This window comes from Saccopteryx bilineata, chromosome 3 (genome assembly GCF_036850765.1).
Source record: "Saccopteryx bilineata isolate mSacBil1 chromosome 3, mSacBil1_pri_phased_curated, whole genome shotgun sequence".
Taxonomy (NCBI): domain Eukaryota; kingdom Metazoa; phylum Chordata; class Mammalia; order Chiroptera; family Emballonuridae; genus Saccopteryx; species Saccopteryx bilineata.
In genome coordinates, this window is record NC_089492.1 from 281339756 (window position 1) to 281362524 (window position 22769).

At 58.3% G+C, this 22769-nt stretch overlaps 1 protein-coding gene across 13 annotated transcripts in view; it reads right to left on the minus strand.

Annotated features, from left to right (window-relative positions):
* Positions 1 to 22769, minus strand: part of ARHGEF10L (Rho guanine nucleotide exchange factor 10 like) — a 173906-nt gene that overhangs the window by 19563 nt on the left and 131574 nt on the right. For all 13 annotated transcript variants that reach the window (XM_066270294.1, XM_066270296.1, XM_066270301.1 and 10 more), the window contains 4 exons: positions 20931 to 21017; positions 18871 to 19103; positions 17080 to 17234; positions 9003 to 9151 (listed from right to left, as the gene is read on the minus strand). In XM_066270294.1, coding sequence (XP_066126391.1) covers positions 9003 to 9151; positions 17080 to 17234; positions 18871 to 19103; positions 20931 to 21017 — 624 coding nt within the window. The remainder of the gene's footprint in view (positions 1 to 9002; positions 9152 to 17079; positions 17235 to 18870; positions 19104 to 20930; positions 21018 to 22769) is intronic.

A 22769-nucleotide genomic window follows, 5' to 3' on the forward strand; every position in this document is an offset into this window, starting at 1 on the left:
CAAGTAGGTGCCCGGGCTGAACTGGTGGTTCACCAGGTGCCTGCCCCTGGCCCAGCCACTGCGGGGACCCCGTGAAGGCCGAGCAGTAGAGACAGGACGTACATCTCCGGCACCTGTCTGTGCCCAGGTGGCAGTCACACAGCTCAGCTCACCTCACAGGGTCCGCAACCCCCACGAGGAGGAGGGAGCCCTGAGCCCCCGCCCAGGTGAGACAGCTAGGCTCAGAGCCAGAGCGAACGGTCCTGGACACAGCGGGCCGAGCGCAGTGTGCCCGGTCCACCTTCTGGATAACTTGCACTGCGGCCTGAGAGCAGTGCTTCCTGCTTGGGAGAGGCAGTGAGGCCACAGGCTCAGAGCCAGACTACCAGGGTTCAAGTCCCGGCTCCACCACCTCCTGCCTCAGTTTCCTCAACTTTAAAATGGGCATAATGAGATGACTACCGCAGAGGGCTACTGTAAAGAAAAGACTACATGAGTTGCTGCTTGCTAAGAGCTTGGAACAGCCACGGAGACGAGTGAGTTTCAATAAGGGTTAACTCACTAGGGATGGGGTGGTCTCTGCCAACCCTGGGACCTCCCCACCACACCCACCCCAGAGGGGCAGGTTCCTCAGGACAGGGACCACAGCTGGAGCCCAATGCCAGGACCAGGACCAGGGACTGAAGTTCTGCTCAGTTCCCACCCCTGGGCCAGGAGCAGGAAGAGGCAACCTGGACATTCTGAAGCAGGGTCTGGCGTGGCTGGAGCTTGGCTCTGGAGAAAGCCGCAGCAGCAGGCCTCAGAACATGATCCTCAGTGTCTACCTGTGGCTGCTCTGTGCTCTGTTAGCTCCCCAGCTCCGAGGGGCAGACCCAGCTGCACATGTAGACCTAGCCGGGGTCCTTTGCCTCTGGCCATCAGAGCACAGTGGCATGCAAAGGCCAACGGGTGATGGGGCTGGGTAGCTGGGAGCAGCTCAGAGCATGTGCAGAGGGAAGAGCTGGTGCAGGAGCGAGGGAGGAAGGGAGCAATGGAGGGAGGAAGGAAGGAGGGCCGCCGGAGGAGAAGGAAAACAAAATCAACACCTGCACTTGCACCATAGAAAAATATGGAGGGAACCAGACAGTGTCTCTGCTCACAAATAATCTTCAGTCCTATGGGAAGGTGAAGGCAGACTCTCATCTATCAAACACCATGGACCGACCACAGGCCTCGGACCGGGGCACGGGAGTCATTAACACCGAGATCCTGGCTCCATCACCTGCTGGGTGTTCCCTGTGACCTTGACCAAGTCCTGTAATCACCATGGAATGGTTGCTAGCACCTACTCTGTGCTCTACATACATCAAGCTTAGTCCTGGGGTAGGTTCTATAATTAATCCCATTTCACAGGTGGGGAAACTGAGGCAATCAGTGGTAGAGCCAGGGGCCGAAGCTAGCCAGCTCAGGTCCCGAGCTCATGAAGACCACCACCCAAGCCAGCTCAGACAAGGCAGCAGGGGAAATCAGAAATTCTTCTCCAGCAGGTCCCCACCAGGCACACCTTCCCCCAGCCCGGACGCCAGCCTGCAATGACAGCACCAAACGGCTTGCGTGAGCACTAAGCACCGGACGGCCCGAACCTCTGCCCGTGTGACTGTATCCAGTCCGTGATTACACCCACGGCCCAGCTCTGGCTCGCGACCTCAGCCTCCACTGTGTCGAGGCCCAGCACAGGGCCGGACATCCAGCGGGTCTGTCCACGGCCCTGTGTCCTTGCCAAGTCCCAGGGGGTCGGGCGGCTGCTCCTTGGGTGTCTGTCCGCCCTGACCACTGCAGCAGTGGTCAGAAGGCAGAATGACAGCAAAGGGGTGGGGAGACGTGGAGGAGTGATGTGGAGAGAAGGACAGACAGACCCTGACAGTCAGAAACACTGAGGAGGCAGGGGCCCAGGAGGAGGACTGCCATCGACCGCCCCCACTCACCTCCGGCTCCACCCCTGCCCATTCTCTCCATGAGGTCCCCTCTCATCTGCCTTCCCCCTGCTGTCTCCCTTTTCTCCTCCATGGCTTCACAGAACTTGTTCCTGAGTGAACAGCTTCAAACCACTTTTTTTTTTCAACCACGAAATCCTTTAACCAACTAAACCTTCCAGGACTGGTGGTGGGAGGGACCTAATACAGGGTACAAGAAAGACCTGAGCTCTTCCAGATGAGGAGAGAAGAGGCCTGGAGCCCTGTGCTTAGACATCCCCAGCCCCACCACACATGCCCTGAGATACTTCCTCACAACCTCAGACTGGGGAGCAGAGTCAGCAACCATGGTCCTGAGCCCCCCTACCCCCGGCTCTCCCAGGGGCCCCAAACCCACCCCCACACGCTGTCCTTCACAAGCAACCTGAAAGGAAGTTCTTCTTAACATCTAACCTCAATCTTTCATGCTGCCGGAAAAACGCTCACTCTCCTAGAACTTGTTACTGACGGAGCCTCCAGGGAAGTCTCAACAACCTTTGGAAAAATTGATTTCTCAAGTTTCACCTGCCAACTTGTAATTTGAAAAAAAAAGGATGACAGCAGTAACCATCACTCTCTCACACACACACACACACACACACACACACACACACACAAGCACACACACGCACACACACGCACACACAAATTAAGGCAAGACTCTTGAATTGAGATGACTGTGTGGAGTGATGTGACCCTAACCTGCAGGCTTCGTGGCCCGAACATGGGGCCCCGGCTTGGCAGCTCCCCGGAACCGGAGAACTTGGTGAATCTTTCCGCCCTCGTGCTAATTTGCATACCATTACCCAAGAAGCCCTGCGCCTGGATTTCGCTTTTGCAAATTCCCACCCGTTTTGTGTCATAAATAAGATAGGAGACAGAAAACTAATACAGCCCAGTGATGCATTATTCATGCCGCATCACACTGTTATGATAGATTTACAACAGCTAATACATGCAAACTAAGTTTGGGCACTAAACATGAAAATTAAGGGTGGGGAAGGCGCGTCTGTGGGGGGCAGGGGGAAATCTGAGGGCCGCTGGTGTCCTCGGCTGATGTGCTTAGTGACAAAAGGCATCAGCGTCGGTATCAGAGGCAGGTGTTCAGGAGACGATGGGAGGCGCGCGTTAGGTGGGCTCGGAAACCAGTTAAAACCAAGCCCTGGGTCAACTGCTCTCCCTGCATCTCCCTCCCGCCCTTAGCTGACCCACCACAGCAGAGCCCATTTCCCAGAGGTGAGAGCCCTCTGTCCTCCACAGCCTCTCACTGAGCACCTACTGTGCGTCAGCCTGGTCTCGGCACCAGGGCACCTCGAGGCAGTGAGAGCGAACCAGGCGTGTCCTGATCTACAGAGCCGACACCAGGTTAACCTGGTGATTGTCCCCAAAATGTCAAAGTGCTACTGTAGCCACTGATGCGAAAGGGAATGGAGGGTGCTGCAGCAGCCGGTGGGTCACAGGGGTCTGACCCGGGGCGTGCGGAGGAGGGGCGGTGGTCCCAACAGGCTTCTCCAAGGGTGGGGAGCCGGGTCTTAGGGAAGAAGAGGGTTGCCTCGATTCACCCCGGTAACGGCCCTGACGGCAGGAACCAGGCCTGGTACCTAGACATGGCACAGCTTGTCTGCGCTCTGGCACTTTCCAGGCAGAGCCGGAGCGCCAAGGGGGCTCTGGGAGAAAACGGATTGCCATGGAAACATCAAGGCTCTCTGGGGAGGACGCAGGTCAGAGGAGGGACCCCTGTGTGACACAGCTGTCCCACCCACATATGCCCCACCTGCCCAAATCACTCTGCCCTGTGGTAGTGACTGCCCTCAGGCACAAGACCCTCTGGCCAGCTCTTGACCAAAGTCCTTCCCGCCTTCTCCAGGTGTGACCTGTCTGCCCTGCTTCTTCGAAGGCACAGTCCCTCCCAGGACACCTCTCCAGCTGACCAAGGTGCCTTGAGCCCCCTCCTGCCCAGATTTTCAACCTCCCACCCAGAAAGAATACGGCGTCACAGCACATTCCCCCCAGCTCCTCCTGGGGACCTGCCCTACCGGGGAAGGACATCCTCGTGCTCTGCCACCAGCACGGGAGGAGAGGCGGCGCTGGGCCTGTCCCCAAGGCACACCCGTGGACAAGACCGACCAGGCCTGGTGGTGGGAAGGAGCTTGATATGTTCAGAGGCCAACAAAGGGATCAGGATGGCTGAGAGGGACAGTGTGACAGAGGCCGCAGACCGCGAGTCCAAAGGCCTGCCTCCTGGTCCACTCCCCCGTCTATAAAATGGGTCCAGCTGTTCTCTCTGCAGTGACAAAAGGCTCCAATCACATAGAGCACACTCACAGCCCAGCCCCCATCCTATGATGGGCATCCACTCATGCCTATGAGCAGGAGTGAGACAGAGACCCCAGCCCAAGCCATATCAGGGAGCAAGCCTTGCCCGGTGTCCAGACGGCCCCCAGCTGGCAGAGTGCACCCCACACCCCTCCTTTCAGGCTGTCTCCAGTAAGTTTTCTTTAATAAAGATGCCACAATCATCCCACAGCCGGTTTTCCCCTCCAGCAATCGGTTAAAATGAACTCCAGACGACTGGATTAGACTTTGAAGGTGGCCGCCGATCTCGATAATGAACACGGAGGATGCGGTGTTGACACAGGCCCGGGCGAGCTACATTATTATTTAACAGCCTCGCTGCTGCCTCCGCTGGGATCAAGGAGCTGAACAAGCAGTTGGTGGGCAAGTGTCAAACCCAGAGACAGACTGCAGGCGCCGCTCCACGGGAGACAGGCTCAGCAAGGTCAGGGACAGCCAGCAGGGGCCAAGCGGGCCTAACGGAGACAGCCCAGGGTGGGCCCACCTGGGAAGCCCCTCCCCAGGGGGCCATCCACACCATCCCGAGTGCCACACACCCTGGCTGATCTCTGGCCCCGGCTTGGCCCCCGGGGCTTTCTCTGCCCAGAGCATCCTCCCTGCCTCCTCTCTCCCTGCACCCCTCAGTGCCCAGCGTCCTCAGGGATTCTGTCCTCCAGAACCTCCCCTGCTCCCATCCTTGCCCAGCTGGGCTCCCCATGGGCCTCCTCATCCTGGCTGACACTGACCACCCCACGCTGGACTCTGATCTCCCGAGGAACAGCGGCCAGGTCCCATTCGTGTCTATCCCTCCAGCACCCGACATGAGGGCCTGGACAGCAGGACACCACCTGTCCGTCCTCCACGACCCCTTACCAGTGCACCTGCCACGTGAGCTACATGAGCTAGACAGATGCCGGGAAAAGATGTGAACAGGGTGCAACCCGGATCTGGAAGACACGTCGGTGGAAAAAGCAGGTGCATAAACAAGTGGGCATTCCCAAGAGTTACCATAAGACGAGACAGACACCGCAGGGGACGATGCAGCCCAAAAGAGACCGAGCCTGCAGCTTCCTGGGGTGGCCGGCACAGAGATAAAGAGCACAGGTGTGGAATGCCTGTGCTCAGAGCCCAAATCAGCCTCCTTCTAGCTGTGTGACCTTGGGCAAGTCACTTAACCTCTCTGTGCCTCTGTTTCCTCACCTGTAAAGTGGGAATAATAATAGCACTCATCTCAGAGTGGTTTGAGGATCAAATGAGGTTATTCACGCAAAGTACTGAAACCCATACCTGGTCCACATTAAGTACTCAATACATTATTATGGTTATTATTACTTCCTGGATGTGAGAGAAACCAAGGAGCACTCCTTGGAGGTAACACGGTCCCCGGATTAACCCCCTATGTCTTGGAATTTGGGCCAGAGCCACACCAGCTACACCCTCAGTCTGTAATACACTTCCCCAGGCTTGGAGCCCTGAGCAGCTCCAAGTATCTCAAATCCCCAGGCGGACTTTTCCGGGCCATGGGGGGGTCCACAGTAAGCAGGCCCTCCCTCTGAAGAGAGGCAGGCATTCTGCTGCAAAGACCGCCCGGTGCCCTTCCCTGCAGGGGCTGAGCCCTAGGCACACGTGCCCAGCCGCAGTAGCCCCCTCTCCAGGCCCCCTCCCCCGAGCCTGTCTGGCCGTGCAAGGCACCGAGAGCAGACAAACGTGGAGCGGCCATGCAGATCGGGAGGTCATTAGCGGCAGCCAGACCAAGCTGTTTCCAGAGCCAGGGCACTAGGGCGGGAGGCTTTCTCTCCCTTCTAAGCAGCAGCGGAGAGCGGCTTTATTAAATATGCATGGTGACCACCTCGTTACCGTGCCCAAGGATTGTGTGTGCGGAAGGCGAGCTGCCCACACAAACCCTTCCATTTCCCTGGCTGCAGCCCGGGTGCCTGCTCCCTCTGGCCCCCTTCGCAGCCTCCCTCACCCCCTCTCCTCCACCCGCCCTCCCCCTCCCGCACCCACCGCTTTCCGGCACCCTCCATGGTGTGCAAGGCAGGTGAAAGGCCATATTGATCCCTGTCGTAGGAGCAGCTGGTCCAGAACTAATCTTAAATCATTGCAGCCTCAAGTTGGAGCCCGGTGGCTGCTCAGCCCCAGGGACGGTACGGCCAGAGCTGAGGCGCGGCACTGGGGCAGGACTGCTCGGTGGCTGACAAGGGGAAGACTCCATGAAGGTGGGCAGGGCCCGGCCAGGCCCCTGTGCTTCCCTGCGTCCGTCTGTCTCCGCTCCTAGGACGGCTGTCGGCGGGAGGAAGCACTCCTGCCCGTGCGGGGAGAAGATGCAGACCCACAGTGCACTGTGGACACACGCCCAACAACACGGACTCTGAGGAAGCAGCTAGATTTTCCAAGTAAACCACACAATACAGCAACAAGGACTCAAATTAGGCAAATAATTACAATGATCGCCAGTGTTCATTGAAAACTTACTTTGTGTCAGGTGATGTGTGAAATAGTCCTTTCACGTAAACATTCTCACCCACTCTCCCAGGTCCCCTTCTACAGATGGAGTCACCGAGGCCCAGGGGGGCTCAGTCAGTGCCTTGTCCATGGGCTGAAAGCCTGGCAGGGGCAAGGCCAGGGTCCCAACTGAAGCGGCTACTGGCAAACCACACACCTCCAAGGGCAGGGTGCCCAGAGGACCCAAGGTGGGCACAGGCAGGAAAGGGATGGAGGCTGAGCCTTTGATGGTGCCTCCCACATCCGCCCCCTCCGGAGTCTTGTGGCCTGGGAGGGGCCACATGGGCCCGGCTTTCCCCAGCTCCTCAGACCCTGCTGCCTACACCCCTCCCCAGCCGTCCACGGCCAACTTCTCTGCTCCCTCAGGACTGTGGTTTCCAGGTCCGCCAGACCTTCCTGGGAAGATCCTTCCAGAAACACCTGTCAGTTCCCAGTCTGCCTCGCAGTTTCGTTGGCTGCCTCCTCTCCCTTCTGTCTAATTCCCCCTGACGGCAGAGCACAGGAGAATGTCCCCTGAGAGCCAGAGCTGTCCCATCCAGTCCTCTCTGCTCCCCGTTCTCCGCGTCTCTGGGCTCAACGGTGTCTCCCCCATCGGTCTGGGGAACGGGCAAGGGCACGCTGCGTCTCCCTCATTAGACTGGAGGCCCCCTGTGGGCAGGATGCGTCTCCGCCATCACAGTGGTGGCCCCTGAAAGTACCCCCTGCCGCCACTGCCCTAACCTGGGCCCCAGCGTTTAACTGGGCTCCCCTCCCGGGCTGGGTCAGAGCCTGTGCAGAGGGGGTCAGCAGGAGGAAGCTGGGCGGACACACCTCTGCCTGGCGTGAGGTTGATGTGGGGACGCGCAGGGAAGGGTTGCAGGCCAAGGCGCTGGAGACGGGCCCTGAATGCCTGAGCCCAAGGTGGGCCCAGGACCCCAAAGGCCCTGGGAGAGCCAGTCTTCCGGCTCAGCTTCCTCTCCGGAGGCTGAGGAGGTAAGAGGCCCTTGGAGACAAGTGACGGGTGGGCATGAGGGTAGCAGGGAAGCCACGCAAAGTGAACCAGGGGCTGTTGCAATACTTCCTGGTGCTGGTCAGGACTGTGGCTCCCAAGCACCAGCTCACTCTGTGGGCGGGAGGACCCCAGGAAGAGATGCTCACGCTCCTTTTACAGACAGGAAAACTCGTGTTCCCAAATGGGTGCACACAGGCCCCCACCGGTGAGAGGCAGACCCGGGACCCAGAGCCCGGCATGCGCTGCACTGAAGACCACGGTGCGTGCTTCAATCCAGATGAGGCTCAGCCCGGATCCTGGGCTCACCCACTGCAACCTGAGCCTGTTTCCCCCACCTGCCGCCAAACCAGCACTGTACCATCCAGGATCTGCTCTGGTCACCTGGGATCCCACAAGGGCCCGACTCCAACTAGCGTTCTAGCCTGGCTGCTGAGTAGCCGATTTGTAGCGGCATGAGCGATGACCATGTGGGTGACGGAGGCTGGCCCTCATGTGAAAGCTTGCCCGGGGGGCCTGTCTGTTCTGATGGCCAGCCTATACCCAGAGCTCCACTCGGGGCTTGGTGGCATTCCAAACTGATAATGCAAACAAATTAAATGACTGCAATGTTGCCAGAACACCACTGAGGAGCCATGCCCATGACTCCTGCCAGCCTCCCAGGATGGGCCCTGGGGTGCAGAGAGGCAAGGTGAGCATCGCTGTTGGTCAAGGATAGGCGTGGGCCCCCACTGAGCCAGGACCGAGACCAGGGACCACCTCTCACCTCGGGGACCAAGGCAAGGGCAGTGCTCGCCACAGGGCAAGGCAGGTCCCAGCAGCCTCCTCCACCACGCTGTCTGAAAGAGCCCAGCCTCCAGGATGGCTGGGTCCACACTGGCTGTCCCCTCCGCACAGCTGAGGCCCAGGCACCAGTGTGAGGACAGCCACCTCCACTGGCAGCAACAGACAGAGCTCAGGACACGGGGCACAGTGTAGGCGGGACCCTTCCGCTCACGGCAGCCCTGGGGATGCGGGTGGGGGCAGAGACACGGCCCGGCAGGGGTTGTGGGACCCACCCTGCTCTCTGACAGAGTCTGACCGATCCCTAGGACCCAGATGGGAGCTGAGAGCAGTTCCAGGAGGAAGGGAAGAAGGGTCAGCATAGGTGTATCCCGCTGATGGCCCCATGTGCAGGGGCCAGAACCACGAGGAAAGGCCAGTACCTGAGTCTGCAAGCTAGTGGCATCCAGGACGGTGACCCGAGGCCCACAGCTGGCCCACACGGCGTCCTCCAGGCTCAGCAGGGTGCGGATGGGCCCTGGCCCCACCGTCAGGCACACGGGAGGGCTCTCTAGGTCCCAGGGAACATCTCCTGTTGGGAGAAGAAGGAAGCAGGTCAGGGCCCAGGGCTCCACAACCCTCGGGGACGTCCGCCTACAGCAGTGGGCCTGGCCTGGCTCCACATGACCCGCCTGCCTGTTTCTGTGGCTCCTCCCCCTCCTCCCAGGGGGACGGTGGCTCTTCCCATCTGCCTTCATTAATGTCCCACCCTGCAGGGGCTGTACTCCCCCGGACTCTTCCCTCTCTCCCTCTCTCCCTCTCTCTCCTGTCCATTCATGCCACACACACTTGCCTTCTCACAGGCCTGCTCGCCTACCACAAGGCACTCCGCCACCTCGGCCACAATCTCTGCTGACCCTTCTCCTCCAGAGACGCCACCGCCCCCAGGTGTGGAAGGAGGAAGTCTCAAGAAGAAATCAGTCCTAGTCCGCCACCCCTGAAGATGGAGCAAACCAAGGGATCTGCCTGGCACTGCACATGGCTCTCCCCTGCCCACCCCTAGGATGCTCGCTCAGCTCACCCACCAGCCCAAGAATCTTCCCTGGCCTGTGAGCAGTGTTCGCTGAGGTTGATTTTTCTCTCAAGTCACACAGAGCCCCAGTGGCCGTGCTGTCTTGCCAGGGTGCCCAGTGGGAAAGGGAGGTTGATGAGGTGGAAGTGGGGCACCCCCCAGAAAGACAGGAAGAAGTGCTTGGGCCTGGTGGGCAGCATGGAGCTCGCTGTGGACTTGCCAATGCCCAGTCACCCACAGTCCCTCCACTGGGTCCCTGGAAGGAGTACAAAGCAGCCCCGTCACAGACCCGCCCTCCGAGCCAGCCGCTGGTGACATGATTGGGCACAGCTGTCTGCCGAGCCGGAGGGGCTACCAGGGTATATGGTGGGAGCCACTGCCTGGGGTGTGGCAGGAACAGCCCTTTGAGGGGAGACCAGGTTCCCCACCATGACCACACCCCCTCCACACCCCATCCCCCACCTGTAAAGCAGGTTTGCCTCCCCCTCTTCTGTCCTACTTAGAATCGCTCTGGCTGAGTAGCTCTGCTGGTTAGAGGTCCTCTTGATACACAAAGGTTGCATGTTTGATCTCTGGGCAGGGCCCATACAGAGATGACTGTTTGTTTCTCTCTCTCTCTCTTCGCTCCCTCCCTGCTTCTCTCTCTAAAATCAACTTTAATTAAAAATTTTTAATAAAAGATTAAATGAAATTGGCAGACTCCCAGCTCAGCTAAGAGCTGAGGAATAGGGACCCTCCTCCCAACATACACCCGGGTCTCTCCAGCCCAGGCACATGAGAGGCGTCTGGGCCAGAATCCTAGCTGCAGCCTCTAAACTTCCACACAAACTAGGACAGGTTACTTCACCTCCCTGAGCCTCAGTTTCCTCATCTGTAAAATGGGCATGATCACCATGCCTACACCTCGCCTGTTGCTGCCGGGATCAAATGAAGAGTGTTAGCACAGGGTTGGCACACAGTGGGGAGCGGTGACAGCTGTTGCCACGTACCGTTGTGTATCTGCACACCAGGCACTGTTTTCATGAGCTATTTCCTTAACTCCCAGCCTGTGCATTCTATTCTTATCCCTGTTTTACAACTGAGGAAGCGGAGACACAGCTTAAATAGCCAGCCCAAGTCACACAGCTAGAAAGTACCCGGTGCTCGTTAGTTCCGAGGGCTTGGTGCCATTTGCCATAACATAACAGTCTGTGGAAACAGGTGTTGACTGTATCTGACTAATGTGACAATAGGGACCAGAGTGCTGAGAACTTGCCCAAAGTAGGGAGAGGCCAAGCGGGATTGAAATTTAACTGACTCTGGCCACAGCTATCCTCCCCACCCCTTGCTTCTCTCTTAAGTTTCCAGAGCTTCCAAAGGGCTCTGGGGCCACACCTGGGGCCAAGGAGCAGTGAGTGAGCACAAGGCAACCAGGCCTCCACGAGGCACACCTGACCCTCACCTGAACGTCAGAGCCACAAAATGCAAAGCTTTGGGCGCCCTCCAGTGGCCACAGATGAGTAGTGCTGGCAGCCAGACGTTGGCGATCCCCCACTATAGCTAAGGTGGGGACTGCGACCTCCGCCTTAGGACCACACCCCACAAACTAGGAAATGGGGGTACAGTGGTGATGGCTTCCGGAACCCTCGCAACCTCTACCCTGCACTTTCCTGGAACAGCATGGTTGTGGCTGCCTGGGGTAAGGGCTAGGTAGAGTCTGAGACCCCCTAAGGGTCACATGCACACTGGCCACACCTCCACTTGCTGGGTGTGGGGAAAACAGCTGTGTTTGGCTTGCTGGCTGGTTTGCCAGCTGCAAGCACTTTGCCTGATTAGTAGTGAGCATGTTGCAGCACCATGTGTGTATAGTCTACATGAGGCTCCTGGTGCTTCCCTAGGGGCGATGCTCCCAGGTTGCTCTCCAGCCACTGCGAGGTGCAGTGTTCCTGATCCCTGCCCTCCACTGCGAATAGCGGGTTTTCCTTTGTTTATTCGCTCGCCTGTCTTTGTGAGCCTCCGATAAAGGGGTAATGGCCCGACGCTTTCCGCTTTCTGGCTCCGCAGTTCCCCTTCCGTCCGTCTGAGTGCAATGCGAAACCGCCTGGCCTCGATGCTTCACACTGGGCTTTTCCAGGAACCTCTAGCAGGGGTCGTCAAACTTTTTATAAAATCCACCCACTTTTGCAGTGCTGGTCAACTTAGTTCCTACCGCCCACTAATGGGCGTTTCAGCTTTCCATGGTGGGCGGTAGCAGAGCAACCAAACAGCGCTGCGATTGGCCCACCGTGAAAGCTGGAACGCCCACTAGTGGGCAGTAGGGACCAGGTTGACCAGCACTGCAAAAGTGGGCGGTTTTTATAAAAAGTTTGACAACCCCTGCAAGGTGTCCTACCTCCAGCACATAATGATAAACTGTGATGAAGTTTACTACTTATATTGTTATATCAAAAAGAACTCTGGACAGGAGTCCCTGATTAGAGGGCCCACAGTGGGACCATGAACAAGAGGCTGCCCCTTGCTGGGACTGTTTCCCTACCTGCACCTCAAGGGGACAGGACTCTGATCTCCCCGGTTCCTCCCCGTCCTCACGGGCCACAGGTCTAAGATTTTTTTTTTTTCATTTTTCCGAAGCTGGAAACAGGGAGGCAGTCAGACAGACTCCCGCATGCGCCTGACCAGGATCCACTCAGCATGCCCACCAGGGGGCGATGCTCTGCCCATCCGGGGCATCGCTCTGTCGTGACCAGAGCCACTCTAGCGCCTGGGGCAGAGGCCAAGGAGCCATCCTCAGCGCCCGGGCCATCTTTGCTCCAATGGAGCCTCTGCTGCGGGAGGGGAAGAAAGAGACAGAGAGGAAGGAGAGGGGGAGGGGTGGAGAAGCAAATGGGCGCCTCTCCTGTGTGCCCTGGCCGGGAATCGAACCCGGGACTCCTGCACGCCAGGCTGACGCTCTACCGCTGAGCCAACCGGCCAGGGCCAGTTCTAAGATTTTATATACAATCACTGAGGTCTGTGCAGAGCGAGCCCTCTGCAGCCTGGCAGGGGATCCAACCTCCACCCCGCTCCCTGCACTCCGGGCTTGAGGAGCACACGCACATGCTCCAGAACACGCATGCGCACTCATGCGCACGCACACGCACACAGACCCACTCCCTGCGTGACAGCCCATTTGTCTGGGCCTGTCACCAGCTCTCACGCTGCCAGGCATAGAGAGATGAAGGCCTTGTCTCAGCAAAGGCACCTTCAAGAGGCTGCAGCCCCTCCCCCCCAGGGGAGAAAGCCCAGTTTTCTTCGGGGGCCCAGACCCAGCCAGGAGGCCGGACACAGGGTAAAAGCCATTGAGACCGAGAGGGACCCAAAGGGGAGCCCGTGTCTGGTGGTCAGTCATATGGACGGTAACAACCACTGAGATGGAAGGTCACAAGCACAAGCCCACACTCCAGGCTCCATCCGGGCACCTGTGTAATTGACCGCACCTGGCCTCCACAGCCAGCCTGTGCCATGGGGCTGCCTTTGTCCCCATTTTACAGGTAAGGAAACTCAGACTCCAAGAGGTGACGCAGCAAGCCCAGTCACAGAGCGGGGTGCAACTCCAGGCCGCCTGCCTCCCCAGCCCAGCCCCCTACCCATTCCATCATCCAGCTCCTGCAGGGGGGAGAGGGGCCTGGCCCATACCAGCATCTAATCGGGGACACGCCCACCCCTGCACCATCCCTGGTGATGCTTCTGTGCCTCCGCAGAGATGAGGGGACAAAGGGACCCAGGGAGCTCTGCTTAAATGCAGGACTGGGCAGTGACAGTGGCCACCTGGCTCCTCTCTGGGTCCTGGGTCCTGCTCAGTGCCTGACACCTCAGGGCACTGAATATGTGTTTGATGAGTGAGTAAATGAATGACTACCATGGTGTGGGGAAAACAGCTGTGTTAGGCTTGCTCACCCGTACTTTGCCTGATTAGTGTATGAGCACGGGGCAGCACCACGTGTGTATAGTCTATGTAAGGCTATGGGTGCTTGCTCTCAGGGCAGCGGATCGGAGATTGCGGATTATAGATTGCGGATTGCCTGCACGCCACTCTGAGGGGCCATTTTGCTGTCCGTTTGTCTGACAAGTGGTTTCCTCTGTTTGTTTGCTCGGCCGCTGTTGCAAGACTTGATTAAACAGGAATGACCCAGTGCTTTCCAGCTCTGCAGTTTCTCTACCGTCTGCCCAAATCCAATATGGACCTGTCTGGCCTCGGCCACCGGCATTGCACAGGGCCACACTGGTCTTGACCTCAGTTTCCCCATCTGTCAGCTGGAGGTTGAACTCTGATGCCCCTCCAGCTCAGACAGACCAGGACTCCAAGTGACCTGGTGGCCTTGGATTCCTCACAGTCACTTCCAAGCTGCTGGTTCCACAGGTCCTCCAGGACTTGGACAAATCCGAGGTTAATATTTCTAGCTCTGCTTGCTTGGATTGAGCCAGAGTGTGGGCCAGGAATGTCAGTTTTATCCAGCCTTGGTCTACACCAAACCCAGGCAGGACGGTAACCTCTGATCCTATACCAGCTCCAAGCCCAGGATAAGGGTCTGGATCATTCACAACCCCCGGACCCTCCCGGCCACCAGGGGGCACCAGAGGTGGGTTCAGCAGGCACAGGGCTCCAGGGCTAGGATTGAACAGGGGTGTCTGAGGGTTATCCAGGGCCTTGGTGAGTCTGCAGGAGGTTCCACAGGTTGGTCATGGGTAAGGCTGGTGACCCCAGTCCCAGCCTCAGGCAGCCCAGGTGAAAGGCAATAGAGAGGAATCCCCGCCCCTGACCCTGTGCATCACGTCCTGAGAGCCTCCCTTCCTGTCCCACCACCTCTGAAGGGCACCACAGGAGGGGGAAGCACCAGGCAAGCCTCTCCCATAGGCTTTCCTGGACAAAGCAAACCAAAGGCGCCGAGGGTGGGCACACGAGGACAAGGACGGGGTGACCCAGACTCGCCCGCCCAGCTGGCTGTGGCTGCCCAGCCTCCCAGCCGGTCTCCCTGCCTCTGCTTCTGCCCCCCAGCCAGAGGGGGCACAGTGCCTGCCACTTCCAACACCTCCCTCCGCTCCCCACAGACAGAGGCAACCTCAAGGCCCATGGGACCCAGCGTCTGCTCCCAGGACTCGCCTCACACCACTATCCCCTCTGGTTACTGCCCAGCAAGACGGCCCCCTCTCCGGGTCCTCCCACCAAACCAACCTCTCTCCTGCCTCCGGGCCTTTGCACACGCTGGTCCCTCTGCTGAGAACACCATTCCCTCAATTCTCCACGTGCCTGGCCACCTCTTCTTCAGGACTCATCTCCGGGATCCTGCTCCTTGGAGAGGCCTTTGCCGACCGGCTCAGAAGGATCACACCCTATTTCTTCCTTAAGGACCCCCGGCATAGTACACAAGTGTCACCTCCCCTTGTGTTCACTTGACGACTGCCATCTCCCTCTATAAACTCTGCGAGGGCAGGGTCATATCGGTTCTGCTGGCCACCATATCCGTGGCACATAGTAGGTACCCAGTGGACAAATGTTTGCAAGGTGGGAAGGGCGCCTCAGCCTTCTCCTCCAGGCCCCGCGGCCGTCGGCTCTGCTCAGAGAGGCCCCGGCCCCCTTCCGTGTGGAGAGGGCTCTAGCCCCAGACAGAGGACATGTGGGTTCAGGTCTCAGTTCACCTGAGACTTTGGGAAGTCCCTTTCCACCTGGAAAATGAGAGTGTGGAGTTCAGTGGTGTCCGGTGGCCGGGCTGAAAGCCAGTGGTTAAATCCGAAACCCCCTATGGGTTGAAATGTGTCCCCTAAAAATGTATATGTTCAACTTCCAACCCCGAGTACCTCAGCATGTGACCTTATTTGGAGATAGGATTATTTGCAGATATAATTAGTTTAAGATGAGGTCATAACAGGGTAGGGTGGGCCCCTAATCCAATGTGACGGGTGTTATTATAGAAAGGGGAAATTTGGACACAGACTCGCACTCAAGGAGAACATCGTGGGAAGACTGGAGTCATGTGCCACAAGCCAAGGAACTGCAGAAGCTGGGGACAGCCCTGGAACGGTCCTTCCTTGTGCCTTCCTAGGTAGCGTGGCCCTGACAACCCCTGACCTTGGACTTCTAGCCTCCAGACCGTGAGACAACAAATTTACGTGGTTTAAACCCCTCAGTCTGTGGTCCTTGTCAGGGCAGCCCCAGCAAACCCATACGCCTCCCCTCCTCCTAACCTGGGCACCCCGACTGATGGGTCAGGAGCCGGGAGGAGAAGGGGCAAATGCAGCCCACACTGGGGACCAAGAGGACCAGAGTGGGGCCAGGTATGTGTGGCTCACCGTGTTCAGTGGGGGCCACAGGCTGGGGGTCCCTCTGGAACCCCTGTGTCATCTCCCAAGATCTGAGCTCATATTCATATTTGCATTCACATGCATACTCTGACGGTGAGAGGAGTTTTTTTCCCTCCCTCTTCCCCCTTTAATTAAAAACTATAAATGCCTTATCAAAAGCTAATTAAAAATACCAACACAGTGCCAAGTGGCAAAAAAAAAAAATAGCTCAGTACAAATATCCGTTTATAACCCCGCAACAGGCTGTGATGACGCAGCAATTAGAGGCTCGTGGGAGAGAGATGGAGGGAGATGGAGGGAGATGGAGGGAGGAGGAGGGAGGGGGAGGAAGGGAGGGCTGGACGGCCACAGAGCTTCAGACCTGTCAGCCCTCTCTGGGGGGCACAGGGGGCAGCTACCCTCTCCACCCAGCCCATCATCATCGGACTGGGTGCTGAACAAACCACAGGGGACAAGGGACCACAGCACCTGTGTGGCTGCGGACAAGCCCCACCCCCTCCCTTAGCCTCAGCATTTAGGCCTGTAAAGAGGAGGCAATTCTCAAGGGCCCTGGCAACAATTAAGATAACGCGCAAACAGGAAGCACTTTACTGGGTTTCTAGAACACAGCAGCTCAGACACCGTTAGCCCTGTGCCCCGGTCGTCATAACCTGTGCCGTCGGCGGCTCGGTAAAATCAGAGAGACTAAGATGCTCGACCCCCCCAGCCACTCACAGTGCCAGGCCTGTGCTTGGCCTTCACCGGGTGGTTTAGCCTGCCGGTACCCATACGCGGCAGGTTTGTGTTAAACGAGGCATGAGGAGGAGAAGCCGCTCACCCATGGACACAGCTGTCATCAGGGCAGAGCCAGGCCCAGAAGCCAGGCCTATCAGAGCCCAGGATCCCTGCTCTTATCCACAAAGTCTCCCACCGATGGGCTGAGCTACATGTGTAGCAGTGAGCACCCCGTTCCTGCGGGCGCCCCCACCCCCCATGGAGATCAGGGGTCTCCAGTCCCCCCAGCTCTGAGACACCCCAATTGGTTTCTGAGCTTCCTCCCTGGCCTGCCTCCCACAACCATTCCGGTACAGGACCCGGCTCCCGGTCGGTGCCCAGGGCCGCCCTCACCACACCCAGCCCCGCGTCCTCACCGCTGGTCCGAGGGTAGGCGGCGAGGGTTCCATCCTGCAGGCCGGCAAGCAGGTGGAAGGGGCTGTGCCGCAGGCAGAGCACGGGCTGCAGGCCGGGGCTCCTGCAGGTCGCCAGGCACTGGGTGCCTGTGTCCACGCTGCTGTAAACCAGGATGCTGCAGGGAGAGGCCCGAGTGACTGGCTGACCCGCCACACGCCCGCCAGGGGAGAAGGCCTGGGGCTCCCTCCTGCCAGCGAGGTCCCCTGCTGTGTGACCAGCCCTTCTCTCCACCTTTGGGGAGCTCATGGGTGGCCTTCTGAGGATGGTTCTCCCGGGCCTCTGTCTTGTGGAAGACTTAGGGGGGTGCTCCAGAGGCAGCACAGTAAAGGTGCTGACCTGGGTTTTTAGGGTCACACATACCTGGGTGCAAATCCAGCCAAGCCACCGCCCACCTGATCGACCCCGGACCACCAAACTCAGTCCTCTCCAAAAACGGGGTGACGGTGCCTACCCCGCACCATAAAGAGGCAGGAGGCACGGACATGTGCACGTGAATGAACTGGACAGCGTGACGCTGAGCGAGACGCCGGCGTGAAGGCCGCACACTGAGTCCACGTGGATGAAACGTGCAGGAGAGACAAGTTCACAGGGACAGGAAGCGGAGGGCGGTTCCCGGGGGGAAATGGGCGTGACTGCTTAACCAGGACAGGCTTTCTTTTGGGGGTAATGAGAATGTTCTAGAACTGTAGAGTGGTGATGGTTGTACATCATGAACGTACTGGAAGCCACTGAACTGTACGCTTTAAAACCGTGACGTTTACGTTATATGAATTTTATCTCAGTAAGAACAAAAAAAGGTGTTATTCTGGGCCCCTCCTCGGCACTGGGCTGCCCACCTAGACCCGGACTTCCTGAAGCCTCAAGTCTCCAGGTTGGTTCTACATGTGTTAGCCATTTGCTTCTCCCCAAGTTTCTTCTGCAGGAAACAGAGGACACGTTCACAGCGGGGCTGCTGTGAGGCTCACATGCCCTGGCCCAGGGAGCAGCACACAGTAGGTGCTCAGGAAACCTCCTCCTCCCCATGTCCTCCCACTGGAGGACAGGAGCAGACAGCACAGAACTGCAGGGAGGACGAGGAGTGTGGCCCATCTCAGGGTCCTCATGAATCTCCACCTTCACCTGCCAAGTATCCGGATGGAGGTTCATTCTCCACCCGCACCACGGGACGTGGCCGTGGATCCCAGCGGGCTAGAGCTCTGGCTGGGGCTCCCCTTACTGCACGGAAGTGTTTGCTGACTCAGCAGCTCGGGGGACATCTAATGGGGAAGCCACTCTGCCCACAGATGCATGCCCAAGACCCTCACCTGAGCAGGGAGGTGGACACCATCAATAACAGCTCAGTGAACTGAAGGCTCACGTGTCCCACCTCTTGGACTCTCACAGTGGCCCTGCATGGAGGAATTCTAATCTCCACTTCACAGAGGGGAAACTGAGGCTCAGGGTAGTTAAATGGTAAGCCCCAAGATCACAGCAAGGGAAGGGTGGACTCAAGCCCAGCTCCAGCTGATACGAATGCCAGAGCTCACCCCACGGTTCCCCTGCCCCGGAGGGAGCCAGTGTGCAGGAAGCAGTCCAGGAAGGGTCTCGGCCAAAGTGACAAGGATTCCTGACACTTCGACTCCCACATCGGGCAGCCCTAGTCCCCCCCTTCCTTCTCTCAAGAATATGGGTGGACGGCAAGCTGACCAGAACAGCCCGGCCCTGCCCGCCCGCCCTGCCGTTCTCAGCCCCCTCCACCCCAGGCCGCTCACCTGCCGTCCTGGAGCCCCAGGCAGATGGTCGGATGCACAGCAGCCGAGGGGTCAGCAGCCGTGTGGCTCTCCTCACTGTCTCCGTTTCCACTCTCCCCCTCGTCCGGCTCCGGGATGTACTCCATGCAGAGCACCGGGGCCACCAGTGGGAAGGACTTGACCGTGCGGGGCGAGGGCCGGTTCAGGGAAAAGATCTCGACCTGGCCTCCTGCGCCCTCCTGCCCACCTCCGACCTGGGGCAGAGACAGACCCAAAGAAGCCGTCAGGAGGAACCGTGAGAGCAGAGGCGGAGCTTAACTCCTGCCCTCCCAGTGACCTGTCTCAAACTTCTACTTGCCGCTGACAATTGAGAGGAGCATACCCCTCCTGCCCACATGCATCCTGCTGTCACTGAAGGCCACTTGTCCCCAGCTTCCATGGCAGCAAGTCAGATTCAGGGCCCAAAGGAAGACAGGTAAGAAGTTCAGGTGGACTAGTTACCCAGTCAGCTTTCTAGTTCCTTGTCTTGAGGGTAAATTTCAATCGACAAATAGTGAACATACACTCTGCCCCTTTAAAATGTCCTCTGCCTGTTCATTGTTTTACTTCAGTGTCTAGTACATGTTGGTACTCAACATATACATATACTTGCTGAATGGATGGAGGAATGGATGAGTGGATGGATGGATGGATGAGTAAATAGATAAATAGATGGGTGAATGGTTGAATGGTTGGATGGTTGGATGGGTAAATGATTGATTGGGTGGATGGTTGGATAGGTGGGTGGGTGGATGGATGGATGAATGAATGGATGGATGGATGGATGGATGGATGGATGGATGGATGGATGGATGGATGGATGGATGGATGAGTGGATGGATGAGTGGATGGATGGATGAGTGGATGGATGGATGAGTGGATGGATGGATGGATGGGAAGGAAGAAGGGAAGGAGGGAGGAGGGAAGAAGGAATGAAGGGAGGTAGGAAGGATATATGGATGGGTAGGTGAATGGATGGATGGATGGATGGATGGATGAGTGGATGGATGAATGGATGGATGGATGGATGGATGGATACTTGGATAGGTAGATGGATGTAAGAAAGCGAGGAAAGGAGGGAGGGAGGGATGGATGGATGAATGGATGGATGCAGGGAGGAAGGAAGGAAGGAAGGAAGGAAGGAAGGAAGGAAGGAAGGAAGGAAGGAAGGAAGGAAGGAAGGAAGAATATATGCATGAATGGATGGATGGGTGGGTGGGTGGGTTGGTGGATGGATGTATACACCATATGCTAGATATTGGAGAAACGGTGAAGAACAAATCACCCTCAGAAGGGACATTTGAATTGAACTCTGAAGGGTAGGCCAGAGTTTTCCTGCCAATTGCCTGCTTATTCCAAGACAGGAATAAGCAGGAAGAGTAAGAGGCTGGCTAGAGGGGTGGTGAGGCTGGAACCTCAGGGTGTCCACAGGAGGGCACCACAGGAAGCATGGGGGTTATCAATTTGAATCAAGGGAGGCTCTGCCAGGAACCCCGAGGGCAGAAAGGTGGGCTGGGATTCCTGTGGGAGAGGGCCAGCACTGGCCCTGCGTCCCAGCCCTGGGAGAAGAGAGGGTAGTACCGGCCCTGTGTCCCGGTCCTGGGAGAGAAGAGGGCAGCACCGGCCCTGGGAGAGGAGAGGGCAGCACCGGCCCTGCATCCCGGTCCTAGGAGAGAAGAAGGCAGCACTGGCCCTGGGAGAGGAGAGGGCAGCACCGGCCCTGGGAGAGGAGAGGGCAGCTCCGGCCCTGCATCCCGGTCCTGGGAGAAGGCCCCGCTGCCCGGCACTCTGCACAGTTCCCATTCATGTCCATCCTGGGACTACAGCCATTTGCGAGAGTCATGCTCCCTTATATATGTTGTGCCTGGTGAGGCTGCACCTGCCAACTCCACGCACAGAGCCTGGGACAGAAGTTCCCAGGAAGACCTTGCCCGGTAAAGTATACAAAATGGGAGCTTTCTCCAGCACCCCCGTCCCAGGTGCTACCCTCCCTGTTCCTGTCCTGAGGCCGGAACTCCTGGCTGGGGACAGGGGTTACTCACCCAGAGGTAGCCCTGTGGGAGGGAGGTGCTGACTGCCGAGAAGCCCAGCAGGGGACAGCTGACAGGACTGTGGACCAGAGCCCCAAGCTGTGGAGACAGAGACAGACACGTGCAGGGTTAAAGGTCAGGCTGCCCTTATCTGGACCATCTGCAGGGGTTGGGAGCTGTTAGAGCTACAGATCCCTGGGCTCCCTTCAGGCCCCAAATGAGAATCCCCGAGGGCGGGCCAGCGGAGGGGGCAGGTTTCCCAGGATCTCTGGGAGGTGCCTGTGCACCCGCATTGGACCATCACCCCCCTAGAACCTTCTGGCTAGAGGGAGCCTGAAGGATACCCCGGGAACCCCAAGGATTTCTCACACTGACCAGCCTCCAGTTAAGGTTCCCACCCCACCCCCCTTTATTTTACAGATGGGGACAATGAGGTCCACAGGGGACCCGCGGCTGCCCTGGACCACAGGGAAGGTGAGTAACAGGGCCTGGCCCGTGCTCACCCCCCTCCTTGACCTTCCTGCATGCCTCCAGAGAAGCACAATGGAGGGACCCCCAGGTCATCAGAACCACTCTGCAGACCAGCCCGACAGGACAGAGGGCTAGGTGGCTTGTGCAGGCTTCCCACAGGGGCCGGGGGCTCCATCCATCTGTGACAGGCTGTCACCGAGAGCCACCAACTGCTTGCTCCTCCTGTTACCGCGTCCCCCAAATCCACGCCAGGGGGCTCTCTGGGGCCTGTTTCCTGAGCTAGATCCTGCCAGTCTGTCTCTCTGGCCGAGACAGTAATGGGAAGAGCTGACCTGGCCCTTTCAAGGGCTTTGCTAGAAAACCCGGGCTGATGGCAGGGGAAGGAGGCAGAGGGGGCACTGCTCGAAGGTGCCCCTCTGAGGAATGCGGCCACCACTGGACCCTTCGCCTGGCAGGTGCTGCCCTCTGCTGGTGCTGAAGGCCCAGGCAGCACCAACCTGGTTGGAATCGTCTCACAAAATTCCTAATGGCCATAGGCGAGGGGCCCCAAAGAGGTTACTTCTAGCGCCTCATTTAGGAGTCAGTAACCTTGAAAGGAGGGGAACGTGACTGGCTCCCCGTCACACAGCAAGTCGGTGGAAGAGTCGGGGCTGGAATTCAGTTTCAGCTCGCACCCCAGGGCCCCTTCTGATTGAATTCTACCCAGAGGCCATGCTGGAGGCCTGGGTCCTCTAGGGTCCCACCTCTGCCCAGCTGGCAGCCAGGTCTCCTGGGCACCCCAGGCCTCTGCTCCCCATAATTCTGCTTCTTGGCCACCTCCAGCTGGGTGCCCAGCCCCTCCTGCAGGGCTGCTCCCATCCTCTCAGGTGGGGAGGGAGTACCTGCAGCCCTGGCTCAGGCGTTCCCATGGCAACGCCAGTGGGCCTGGATGTCAACAGAGCCCAGGTCCAAGATGATGGCTAAAACTCAAATGGCTCCTGGACCTAGAAGTCCCATCCGTGCCAGGAAGCGGACTCCCCCAAATCCAGGAGCCTGAGCAGTACAGAGGGAGCGGCAGGGGCTGGTGAAAGGAGCAGGCTGTGGAGGCAGCCAGCCCGTGCCAGGCCCAGCTCAGCTGCTACCGGCTGGGTGACTCACAAAACAGTTTTCATGGTCACAGGGACTGGGGGCAGCAGGTGTAAAGCACTTGGCACAGGGCTGGGCCCCTGGCGGCAGCTGCTGCTTACCGAGGACTTTGGCAGAGTACTCTCGCACTTTACCTACAGTAGCTCACTTAATCTGCACAACGCTGTGAGGGGAGGGGCTGTCACAGGCGAGCAATGGTCACAGTCAGGAGACAGGGACCCCACAGCTAGCTGGATAGCCGTCAGGACGGAGGCC